Raw genomic sequence first — 13860 nt, 5'->3', positions numbered from 1 at the left:
CATTCCAGTAGGTTTAGGTAGGAGGCATGGTATTCCACTCATGTTAGGGCATTTGTAATGAGAAAGATTGTGAAAGGGTATTGCACCTATGGTAAGCTGGGCATGCAGCAGTTCAAGTGAGCCATGACAATTCCTTTATGAACACTGAAACACCTTTATGAACACTGAAACACCTTCTCCTTTTTTTGAGTTGAGAGGGATCAAAATGTATGAAAGGCGTTGTAGCCTTTGACAGCTGGGATGCTTTCCATGGTTCTGAACCATGTTTCCTTGACTGCATATATGTCTGCATTCTCCAGGGTGAGGAGTGCTTACAGTGAGTGCAGTTTTTTATTTAAACTCCTAACACTGAGCAGCAGTACCTTTAGGTAGTCATGAGTGATTTGTATTGTTAGAGGGTTTTAACAATATACCACAGCCTAAAAAAGCTACTTTGGGGAGAGAGAAAGTTTTTGACAGTATCTGGAGGCCAAGGGGGACAAGTACAAACCATCTCTGGCAAAACATTATGGTTTCTCAATCATGTCTCCCCAGGCTGACAGATATTGAATCCCCTTGTTATGACACCAGAAACAAAGCCAGCTGTTGGCGTCAATTATTTTTTGTTGGTACTGTGGAATCATCACTGATGAAGGTAGGATGCTACTCAAGGTTAGATTTATACCTGCCTGGGACACATACTCAGAGTTCCATCATGTCTCTCTTCATATAGTCCAGTGAGGTATGTCTTGTTTATGTCCACATGGACTATGACCATATTCTCCCCTCAAAAGCCTGTAGAAGACAGAATACAGGGATAGGGCCTTGAGGCAGTCTGCATAGGACATTTTACTTGCACCCTGTATTCTTTTAGTAAGGAACCTTTGTAGACGTTCCAATTGTTGGATATGCTTGGTTAGGTATACACCAAAGGGGACATTATACTCAGTGATAGGTCTGATGAATGCCAAATACAGTAGAACAATGAATTCCTTGGACCTTGATGCCATATATTTTTACAAGAGATTGTACAACATAGAATAAGGAGTTGAATCAGCCCTCTGCTCCCACCAGAATGAAGAAGAAAAATCCTCCCAATGTAAAACAAACTGGTTTTGAGCTCAAGTACAGTACCAAATGCTTTACAACAAAAGGCAGAACTCCTGCAGTATCAGGAATCCTTGGAAATATGTTCACAAACCCTAAGAAGTGTTCACAAATACAGAAAAAAAAGTGTGCAAACGTAAGAGAACTTCTACAAACACAGAAAAACATGGCAAAACTTGGAAATATTTTGGCAAATTCAGGAGAACTTTGACAAATTCAGAACAGCTTTTGCAGTGTCAGAGGAGGTTAAAAATATCAGAATACTGTTAAAACAGCCTAAGAGCAGTACGGTACAGTAACAAACAGATGGTGTTTCTTTAACAAGTGCAGGCTGAAAAGCAGTGAGAAATTCAACAAAATCAATGAGAAGTATTAAATAGCACTGAGATAGAGCAAGTGCAAAAAAAAAAAAAAACACAAAAACAACTCAATATCAAATTTGTAGACCCACAGATGGCTTTAGAAGCAATCCAAGTCATGTAGTCATAAGTGTCCAAGCCAGGCACAGGGAAGGAAGCTCTGAATAATGCTTACGTGTATGTTATTGTATACATGTGTGCGTATGTATATATATGTATATATATATATATATATATATATATATATATATATATATATATATAAATACATGTGTGTGTATGTGTGTGAGCGTGTATATATTATACCAGTTATAAACACAAACTAATATAATTTAATCAATTTAAGTGGCAAACACTGATTCACAGGAATGTACTTTACAACAGGAGAAAGAGTCCTGCATTTCATTTACATATTTACAAACTGAATGGAAACTGAACGATTGATAAGATGGTTGGAGAATAAAGAAAATAATGTGCAAATCTTTATTAAGCAGGTAATCCTCTCTATATAAATGCGCCAGTTTTCAAAGGAGAGCAGCAGCTTTAGCCTGACTGCACAAAGCAAAGTATAATCATAAGTCTATGTTGTTGTGTCTTTCGGCTTTTCCCGGTTAGGGGTCGCCACAGTGGAACTCCGGTCCGCTAATGATTGGTAGTTGATTTTTACATGCCGAGTTACCAGCCCTGATGCACAACCTTCAACAAAGGTATGCCCATTCACGCATGTCTCCACGCAGAAGACGCTCTAGCTGAGAATAGAAATGGACAGCGTCTTACTGTGAGGCAACAACGCTACCTGAATTCATCCACAATTTCTCTTATTTAACAGTTAGTACTGGTCAAACATTATTTGTGTGGAAAGGACTAGTGTAGATAAATATTTTAATAGCACAGAACATGAACACTACACTCTCAATTAATCTCCTTTACCATGTATGATTCAAGGGAAATCATTTAGTATGACACTTGTTTGGTTCCCGAATGACTGCAATATGAGAGAAGGATTGAAATGTCAGTTATCTACTTCAGCAAGTCCCAAAACATGGAGACTGAATGATGGAAAAAACAGAATTGTGTATATACATGCATACATACATATCTATATATATATATATATATATATATATATATATATATATATATATATATATATATATATGGCAATCCATGTGTAACATTTACCAGCATAGCTAGCTGGTGTTTTGTAAAAAAACAGAAGTTATTTGAATATCAAACTGATTTCTACAGATCCATGTGGTCAAAATATATAGTCCTGCTGGACAGGAAAGAAATATTCATGTATGTCACGCTGTATTGTTGTAACTGTTGAAATGTATATATTTTAACAGAGGATACTGGAGGGGAAGGGGTTAAGCTCAGCCCAGCTAACCTTAAGAAAAACAGCCTGAAATTAAATGACTTGTTCAGGCCATAAAGATTCTCACAGGTCTGAATGCAGCCAGAGATGCAGTGTCTTATGAAAAGCCTTTCTGCAGGAAGGGTAGAAGTGTTGGAATTGTTTTATGCCTTCCAGATACTGTATTAAGCCTTAGCAAAGTTCTTTGTGTATTGTAACACATCTGTGTCAAATCCTTGCTCAGTTGCAAGTGAGGGGGTAGCGCGGGAACCATAGAGTTCGGTGACTTGATGGGATGTCATAGCCAACACTGAAATTATATTTAGATACTAGTGAGAAATGTGCAAGTATCAGCACTCTTTATTGGAGCCTAACAACAAAGACACTCATCCACTGTATCTTGCCTTGCTCTAACCAGTAAGTAGGGAACAGTAATTCTTCAGTCAGCTAAAAGAAAATAGTGAGATTAGCTGAATATTGTATTGTTTTTCTGTATCTGTCCGTGTCTTTCCATCTGTGTTTTTTTTTTATTTCCTGTGAAATAAAACTCTGGTGTTTATTGTAAATAGATATTCAGTATTTTCATATTTTCTATTTTATTATTTATCATTGACTAAATCTATACCTTTCATTGTGGCTGGTATTTTAGAAAATATTTAACCTTTGGAGTAATTGCATTTATTTAGTGGCACTGTGACTCCATGTTCCTGAACGTCTTGCTGCTTGGCTTAGAAATCCTACCATTTACATAAGTATTCATTTTACTAAGAGTAACTGGGTACCCTGGTAAGAGCCTTAAAGTAGCTGCCTGGTAGCAGTGACTCTACCTTATAGTCTGGGTGGAGGTGGCAAACAGAGTAAGCTGTGCCAGCTTTTCCCAGGTGTGTATGTGTGTGTGTGTGTGTGTGTGTGTGTGTGTGTGTGTGTGTGTGTGTGTGTAAAATCAAATCTCAAAGAGAGTTTGTCTGCTATTTTAAACAGGGACACAGAGCACTTATTTTACAGAAAAGGAGGTGGATGACCTGACTTGGAACTCCTGGATAAGGGCTTAATTCTACAGCTATGTCAGTGGATAGTCTTATTTGGGGCCTGGAGAGAAAACCCAGCCCCAGGACTGGAATGTGCATTCCCTGTGTGCTGTTAAGGGAAACTGTACTTGGTGCAAACAGTAGCATCTGAAAATGTGTGTGTTTATTTTGCTCAGTGAACATTCCCCACTGGTGTCAGTAGGGAGAATTAAGATTCCTTGATCACTGGCCCAGAAGAGGGACATAATGGTATATACCAAGTGTGAGACTGCCATTTCTCAGAATATTCTCATTTCTCCAAGCTATGGCTATCTAAGTTTAGGATCTGCAATGGGCCTTATCTCCTTGCTACAACAAGTTTAAAGGAGAACAATGCTCGACATCTGTTCTCCTGCTTTTTAGGTCTTTATTTTCTTTCAGTGTGTTGGCATTGCGAGTCCCAACATCTCCACAGAGTGTCACAATATGGTGGTACATGCAATAAACTTCTACAGTTATACCAGCTCAGCTCTGAAACAAAAAACACATGCAAAGGCATTTCCTGATACAACTTTAAGTATGTTTTTTAAAGTAAATGATCTTAAATGTTTCATTGTTACCTTCAACTTCCACTCCATATCCAGGTGGACATGCAGAATGCTTAAGACAAAAGTCAAAGTAAAAATAGTACCCTTTGCTGCATTCACACACTCTGTTGTGAGTTGCGTTGCATTCGTGTTTTACATACTGCAGTTCACTACAAAATCTTTTGCAGTACTGACACTGATTGATATAGTTCCAATACTGTGTATAATGGTTCTCCGGGCAGGGTGCACACTCCGTGGGATGAATGGAGGTACAATGATGCTTCAGGTATTCTCCAGGGGGACATCTGTTACAGAGGATTGTTTGTCCTGTTGCAGCATCCCAGTGCTTGTATGTTGGTATACCAGTCTCATGCCCATCACCTCCTCCACAGACAGCTAAAAGAACAGCAAGTCCAAGGTGCCACTATTAAATGCAGAATAAAAGTTAACATTAGCTATACTTTTCTAACTCTGCCAGTCTAGCTGTTAAATACACATATAGCCATGACAAAACTGAATTCATGGAAGAAATGCATTATATTATCCTTATTTTTACAGTAAGTTTTCCAGTCTTTTTTAAAAGATGTATATCCTGTTTGTGTGAAAAAGTGTGTGTGTGTGATTATGTATGAGAGAGAGAGAGAGAGACAGAGAGAGAGAGAGAGAGAGAGACAGAGACAGAGAGAGAGAGAGAGAGAGAGAGAGAGAGAGAGAGAGAGAGAGAGACAGAGAGAGAGAGAGAGAGAGAGAGAGAGACAGAGAGAGAGAGAGAGAGAGAGAGAGAGAGAGAGAGAGAGAGAGAGAGAGACAGAGAGAGAGAGAGAGAGAGAGAGAGAGAGAGAGAGAGAGAGAGACAGAGAGAGAGAGAGAGAGAGAGAGAGACAGAGAGAGAGAGACAGAGAGAGAGAGAGAGAGAGAGACAGAGAGAGAGAGAGAGAGAGAGAGAGAGAGAGAGAGAGAGAGAGAGAGAGAGAGAGAGAGAGAGAGAGAGAGAGAGAGACAGAGAGAGAGAGAGAGAGAGAGAGAGAGAGAGAGAGAGAGAGAGAGAGAGAGAGAGAGAGACAGAGAGAGAGAGAGAGAGAGAGAGAGAGAGACAGAGAGACAGAGAGACAGAGAGACAGAGAGCGTGTATATACATACATGTGTATATATGCATGTAGAAATAGATATTTATACATACAGATAAACCAGCATAAAAGATGCACGCAAGGCAATGGAGTTCACAAGAAAAGAGATATCCACACCACTAAAACACTAACAGCTTCTACAAAAAATATTTAATAAACAGCAAAACAGCAGATCCAGGTTTTGCTTTTTCAGTGCTTTACTCCCTTGATTAATTTTCATAATTTGTGCTAATCCTGACAATAACCCTAAGCCTGCCCCTGACTCTAACCATACACATTGCATTATAGAAAATCATTTCCCTAACAGTATCACTACAAAAGACAACAGAACACAGAATACAGACAACACAAAACATGCATAACACTGACCCACAAACACTTGCATATTTGCAACTGCTACAACACACTCTTGAGCATCTTCACAGCCATCACTTCATTCAAATATTAATTTTCCTGCTCACTCCAGCTTACTACCTATATTATATAAACCAAAAGTCAAACATATGCGATTCTCAAATGTGTATTTACTTATCGGTGCATTCTCTCGTTTTGCAGCCAGAAAAAACTTGCTAAACATGTTTTTACCTTTTGACTTACACCTGACTGGGGGGAGGGGGAATATATACAAAACTATGTGACTACAGTAACTCAGAATGACTTCTGTACATCCAGGAAAGGGAGGAAAGGAAACAGAGTTAGTATACATGCGTGTATGTATATATACACACACACATATACATATACATATACATACATATACACACACACACACACACACACACACACACACACACACACACACACACACACACACACACACACATATATGTACATTAGAATAAGGAACTACTACACCTCTACCAATTTCACATGCTGCATTCTATGCTCTTTAAACCCTCCTACTGTCCATCTATATCTCTCCTTGTCTCCGTTTACACGCCATCTCGACCCCTCCGCACCTCTAAACAATTGCTTGATATTTACCACCCAAATAAGTCAGTAGGTAAGCTACTCTACAAACACTCTGTGGCCCAAGCCTGGAACAAACTTCCCCTGTACATACGCTCAATCTCTCACACCCCACTACTTAAAAAGAAACTGAAGACACATTTACTCAATTCCAGAATCTGCCCCTGCTATGACCCTACATAGTTCTCTCCTCCCCCCACATTGGAATCACTCTCAGTTGATCCTACTCACACTCTGCACTCTTCCTCACTAGTACAGTTGCATAGTATTTTCCTGAAAAAAACATGCTGTAATTTAACTGTTGCTAGTGTTTGTTTCTATTGCTGGATGTGCTTGTTTACTACTGTAAAGTTTTATTGTACTATCTGGAGCTTTTCTCCTCGGGTCTCCACTGAAAATTGGACAACATCCCAGTTGGGCTAACCCGTTTAACAAATGTCAATAAATAAATAAAAATAAACAAAAAGTGCAGACTCAGAGTATTGGATCTCATACAACTGATAGGAATTATTAATGACTCGGAAACGTACCAATGTACCTTTCTATTGTCATGGGTGTCAAGCAATAAGGATAACGTGGGGACATCATTTAGCTGAGAATGGGGTGTGGTGTCTTGCTCATGTATTTTACACAAATAGAATCATAAGTAATTACTTTTTACTTAAAATTAAGTAATTACTTTTTACTTAAAATATGTACTGTAATCTAATATCTACATCTTATACGGAATTTCTCATTTGGTAGTTAATAAGACAGAATATATGCCACATAAATTAAGAACAAAGTCCTGTCTCCAAAGAAATATTTTCTTACTATAAAAATGTGTGATATTATTTATAATTTCATGTAATGATGAGTAATGTGCTTGGGTGAACTGTGTCTGGTAAGGTTTGGCAGTTAGTTAGGAAAGAAAGGCAGTGTTCCATGAAGGAAAAAAATGATTATGCATACCTAATCCTCCATTTTTTCCTCTTTGATTAAATCCTTAAGCTGGAAAAGGGGTCCTTCAACATCTCACTGATTCACTTTCAGTGAATGCATATGATTAAACAATACAGTTTTTAACAACGGAACATTTATATAGACGTATACAGTATTTGCCAAAGTAAAAAGTCTGTGATTTTTATCCAAGACCGTATACTACATGGCTGGAAATATATCAACCTTTGTCCATTTGGCAATCAGAAAATATATATAAGTATATACATATACACTTTTAATCACAGACTTAATAATCTGGTTAAATAAGAGGTACCACATCATTATAAATTTTATTTAAAGTACATAAGGGTTATATTATTATGACAGCTACTAAGTAAGGCAGGACCAGCTCGAATGTCACACTGATGGGGGAAGGGATGTGAATTTAACATGTCTATCAATAACACTTTGTTTTACAGCACAATAAATGACTCCCTTGCCTGACAAAAAGTATATATATATTTAGAAAGCTTGTGAGGAAACTATTACTCTATTTTTGTTTTACTTGGATCGCTTGTCTGTGTACTTAATAAAGTATTTTCGACTGGAAACAAGACTGCCTGCCTTGCTTGGATTACTTTCGAATACTTAATTTTTTTTTTTACTTAAGACGAGTTTAAGTTCGCTACTTCAACTAATGTTGTCTGATCTGATTAATATACATTGATTAAATATAGATATATGGACTGAAAATCTTCCTCACAGAGAAGTTTCTTACAGTGTTTTATTAACATAAATAATAAATGGAAATAGGGAGTTTGCATGGAATGCAAACTTGTGTAGCAAATGATTTTAAATTTGTAGCCACTCTGGTGGCACAGAGTGATAAAGCCCTGACCATGACCCAGCTGACCTGGGGTTGATTAGTAGCTTAGGCAACTGATGGAGCGGCAGGCAGATACAAGAGGTTCTGTGGGCATCTCCAGCAATAATCTCTGGTGGAGGCTGGGGATATAACTAGTGGTGGAGACGTGTAAAGGGGTCCAGGGTGGGGTATAAAGATGAGGTTCCATGTAGGTGGAGCAAAACATTGCAAGCCCCCATTGCATGCCTACCTCTGACCATCAGCAATGAAGCCTTGAGGGACAAAAGTTTAAAAAAAAGTCTGAAATTGGACAGTATGACCCCTAGGATATCCTTAAGATGCTCACTGGCTTCAGTTTAAATTTGGGCAGTGGACCGGGGTGAATGAAGTGCCAGTAAACCTAGCAAAGACAAGGCACTGGAACAAGTGTCCAAATGATAAAAGGGGGAGACAAAGAGCTCAAAAAAGCAAATTATTTTAAATTTATGAAACATTTTTTCCAGGAACTAAGGCCACTTGTACCACTCCATATGTGAGGTTTTTCTCCCTACCTTCAGTAACTGAAAATGCTAACTTTTATTTTATTTATTTATTTCACATTTGTTAACCGGGGGTGTCTGACTGAGCCGAAAAAGCCCTTTTTCAGCAGAGGCCCGGGGAGAAAAGCTCCACAAAGAAAAATTACAGACACATTTAGTTATTTAGACATAATCAGTATACACACAAATTACAAGCGACATGTTTTTACAGTGGTATGCGGCACAAACAGTTACAGTGGAGAGAACAATCAAAAAAATATTAATTTTAAAAATAAAGGTAAGTAATTGATTTGTGGTGTACGGCTGAACTTTGGAATGTAGGTAGAATACATACATAGTACACAGGTACAGTACATACATTGTAGATTAGCCAGTGTTTGTGAGTAAGATTGAAAAACTATTATCAATTGCTCTAGATTTAGTATGTATATGTTATCCGCTTTCACTAGCCTGGGGAGCAATCATGGCACTGCCAACTTTGCTTGAGATGTTGCCTGATGAGGTCTTTAAAGGAGGCTTTGGATGATGTGTTTTGAATGCTAGTAGGGACAGAGTTCCATTTTTTAGCCACCGAACTACTATATAGTGCATCTCCAAAGCTATTGTAGCTGTTGGTGACTTCTAGTAGTAGTTTGCGTGATGATCCAAGAGGCCTTTTGGCTGAGTGATGTTGTACTAGGTTTTTGAGGGCAGGACGCTTATTGGGGGGGTAATAGAGAGAATGACAGAGGCAGAGCTGATTGTAGGTTAGGAGGTTGGGCAGTTCAAGCCAGTAGAGCTGTCTCAAAGCAGTACAGTGATGAGTTCTATATGAGCAAATTGCCGCAAAGCGGGCAATTCTGTTATAGCAAGCTTCCATTTTGCTTAGTTCAGTTTTGTTGAGATTAGTCAGAATGGGAGATGCATAGAGTAGGGTGGATAGAAGTTGGGAGCGAGCAATGGCTGATCTTGTGTTGTTGGTAAGAAATGGTTTGATATGGTAGAGTGACTCCAGTTTGGCATGTACTTTTAGTTAAGTTCAGATGACTATCAAATTTGAGGTGGGAGTCTATGGTTATTCCCAATAGCTTGGCCTGTGCCACTGGAGCAATTGGAGTAGCATTTGTGGAGTAGATGGTGAATTGACAGTGTTTGTTAGAACTGGTTATAATCATAAGCCGAGTTCTTTGGATTGTGGATAAGTTGGGCTTTGGTAAGGTAGTTTTCAACGTCAGAGAATGCTAGTTGAGTTGTTTGCAGGAGGGTGGGAATGTTTTGTGCAGCACAGATTAAGGTAGTGTCATCTGCATACTGAATTATAGATGCATGCTGTGTGGAGGTCATTTGTGAAGACTGTGAATAGTAGTGGTCCTAAGATAGAACCCTGTGGGACTCCTATAGTTATGGGCGGCTGAGGAGAGAGAGAGAGAGAGAGAGAGAGAGAGAATTTTCCCATTTCACAGCTTGGTACTGGTCAGTTAAGTAGCTTTGGAACCCGGTAAAAGTGGAATTAGATAGAGGATATTGGTTTAGTTTGTTTAGCAGGATTTGGTGTGAGACTGTGTCAAATGCTTTGGACATATCCAAAAAAAACACTTGCAGGCCTTCATTTTTGAGACGGTTTACTGTGTCTGTGAAGCAGAGGAGAGCTGTAGTGGTACTATGGGCAGGTCTGAAACCATGCCGAGTAGGTGACAGGATGTTGCAGTCTAGGAGATAGTTTAGCATCTGGGTATGGATGCATTTTTCTAGGATTTTGGCCAGGGGGGAGAGTAAAGCAATGGGTCTGTAGTTAAGTTCAGTGGAGGTCCTGCCTTTATGTATGGGTGTAACATAGGATATTTTCCAGAGTTTGGGCACGTAAGTTTTCAACAATTGATCTGTTTATGAGAGTGGAGACTGGGATATCAATAGCATCTGCTGTGAGTTTCAAGAACTAGCTGGGGAGTAGGTCGGCTGCTGTTGCTGAGGTTTTTAGTTTGGAGAGCATGCTTTTGATTGAAGTGGTGGAAACTGTTTTGAGGGTACAGCTTGTATTAGTGTTATTTGTGTTGGGGGGATAGTGAGGAAGGAACTGTCCTGTGATACTAAGGATAGAATTGAGTTCACAAAGTGGGAGTTGAATTGTGTTTCGATGGGAACTTTAGTGTCAGGGGTGGTTGGTTTGGGGGTAGCCTTTTGGGTGGACTTTAGTAGCTGGTTTACATTTTTCCAAAATTTTTGCGGGTTGTGTTGGTATTTAGTTTGTAATGTTGTGTAGTAGGATTTTTGTCCAGCCTAATGCATTTTTTTTGCACGGTTGCAGTTCTTGGTACTTAGTTAGGCTTTGTGTTTCTTTGTTTTTGATAGTAGCCAGGCAGTGTCTCTGGACTTGAGGATTTGTTTGGTTTCTTTACTGAGACAGGGGTTTGTAGAGGTTCTAACCTTGATTTTGCGCAATGGAGCGACAGTGTCTAGGTGTTGTAGAAATGTTTTGTTGAAATATGCTACAGCCTGGTCAAGTGGGAGGGTTTTTAGGGGGATCCAGTCACAGTTACACAGTAAAGTGTTGAGGACCTCAGGAGAGAATTTCTTTTGTGTTTCTAGTGGATATATAGTTAGTAGTTTTGCATATGCTTGTTCTACTACGGATAAAGTATATTATGTTGTGGTCACTTAAGGTAACTTGAATGTTACTTCGCCTTAGAATAAAGACAGTACTTGATTTGGAAGTATAACCCTTATCAATCTTAGTCACATAGAAGCAATATATTTTTTAAATTGTACATGTTCTTGTTCTACTTGTCAGTGCTATCCAATTACATTTTTACAGCATTACATTTGTGGCATTTTGTGGTTGTACTTTCAATGTTCTGGGCTTTGCCATTTCTGCATTTGCACTTATGGCTAGTATCTACTTCCCAGTTGTGCTTATATTAGATCACTTGACATTGGCTTCATGGTCTAACCGCAGCAATCCTTTGTAAAATTTCACATCCTACATTTACACAATTGATCATTGGTTAGTCATCTGTTAAGTGACTGTTGACATTTAAAACATATTCAGCCAAGACATATTATCTGCAGCCTTCAAAGTAATGAACATTGACATTTGCAAATAACATTTTGTGAACACAATGCAGTGATACAATACTACAACAATTTAATTTATGTGTAAAATATTATGCATACACAAGCCTTTAATTCTAGACATGGTATATATTTAGTTCTGTCCTACCAAGCAAAGCTTTTGAAACAGTCATCTGTAATCTGAATCCATCTGTTTTTTTTTGTTTGTTTAAACAGACATGTGTACTGCATACATCTGAAATGCCAGCATCTGTAATTATTATTGCCCGTTGAGACACCAATACATTATCAAACTGCACTCACTTTTCTAAAAGCAGAACATACCCAATGGGAAATATTGTCTTGTTATGATGTTTCATACCAAAACAAACACTGTAATGGTAACAACCAGGAGTTTATATATACAAAGTCACACCCTGACGACTCTTACGTCTGGAAATTATATTTTGTTTTTCAGAAGAGTGGTCTTAAATTTTCAACCCCTTAATGCCTTCACCCATGTTCCACTAGATTGTTCAGATGTCTTCAAATGTCATTTAAAATAAAAATGCTTCGCATGTTGATAGATTTGCTTCCCAAGACAGCTACCAAATGAACAATGGCTTCCTCCCATGTAGACTGGTGGAGAAAATAAGGCTGTGCGGTATACATTCAAAAATGAATATATAGATAACCATGTACATGCCACCTTCCAATTATTAGGCTTCTGGCTGTAGCTAATCAAACCTTTCACTTTGAAAACAAGAGATTATAAAAATCCAAGAAAGAAAAGGGCACAATCTAAGTATCAGCATTAATTAATACTATTGATGATCTGAGAATGACAAATTAAAAGCTACTAACAGTGATGCAAAATACAAAACAAAACAGTTAATGGCATTATTTGTGAGGGAAAGACGGAAATGTTAATTCTGAATTACTGCAACATGTATGTAGGCTTCAGCTTTAAAAATGTTCACTCTAACACTAAAGCCTGGATCACTATAATGTCAAAGCTTGATGCCATATTTCTAAACTGTCTACACAAACATTCTGAAAAATTAGTTCTCATATAGTTCTGCATCTTCCTGAAAAATATTGCATGCTTTCCCCATAACATGGTTTCTAGTTATACAGAGCCACGCTAAAAGCTACTAGATCCTGGCTGATCACATCCTATTAAACAAGGAGAAAGGTAGTCTTACCAGAATGATCTTTATTGATCTAGCCAAAGCTTCCACCACATTCTTATCTCCACTTAACTCATAAATTCAGGTCTCAGTCACACACTGCTATAAACTGGTTAAAGAATTACCTCATCAATAGGTATTTCAGAATGAAAGCTGTACTACTCTATACAGAAGTCATAAAACTCTATAAATTTGGATCTAACTGGCATACAATCAGCATATTCTTAAGGAAGACAGTTCCACCATGCCCACCTCATTACAAAGCAACAACTTAATTCTTAACACATCTAAAAACAAGGTTGTGATGTTTGGTAGAGTACATAATCTCAAATTAGTACTCTGAAATCAGCATGTAGCTGCTAATGGAATAAATCTCTGGAAACCATTTTAGCTTCTTCAGTGTTTGGTTTTATATACAATAAATAAATTGATATAAATAAGTAAATAAATATAAATATAAACTCCAGCAAAATCAATCTAAAATAAACAATGTTCACGCTTGGGCCTAGAGAATCTGTCGAGTGCTCTCCGCAGAAAAGAGCATGGTAGGAAAAGGTATACAACTCGCACATCTTGAGTATTGTCTTACACTTACTGTATCAACTTAAAAAAAAAAAAAAAAGTCTGGCCTGCCTAGAAAACACTGCCAACTGTATCTGTTGCTCTCTCCTCCTACCTCCTCAAAGGAACATCATGCTCTCTTAGAAAACTCAAATGGCTCCCAGTTCAGTGACCTACTGTTGGGCTTCCTCACTTACTAAGAAGCTATTTATACTACAGTTCTCATCCTACCTCCTCAGAACACCATGCTCTCCTCTTAGAAAAC

The 13860-nt window shown here is 38.2% G+C and overlaps 1 protein-coding gene across 1 annotated transcript in view; it reads right to left on the bottom strand.

Annotated features, from left to right (window-relative positions):
• LOC122798185 (tumor necrosis factor receptor superfamily member 11B-like) overlaps positions 1-13860 on the bottom strand; it is an 81245-nt gene that overhangs the window by 41246 nt on the left and 26139 nt on the right. Inside the window, exon 2 of the mRNA XM_044066928.1 lies at positions 4430-4820. Within this exon, the coding sequence (XP_043922863.1) occupies positions 4430-4820 (391 nt within the window). The remainder of the gene's footprint in view (positions 1-4429; positions 4821-13860) is intronic.

The sequence above is a fragment of the Protopterus annectens genome, chromosome 3.part1 (assembly GCF_019279795.1).
Source record: "Protopterus annectens isolate FY-2018-M chromosome 3.part1, PAN1.0, whole genome shotgun sequence".
In the NCBI taxonomy this organism is placed as follows: domain Eukaryota; kingdom Metazoa; phylum Chordata; order Ceratodontiformes; family Protopteridae; genus Protopterus; species Protopterus annectens.
Note: the sequence above shows the minus strand (reverse complement) of the source record. Positions and strands in the feature narration are given on the sequence as shown.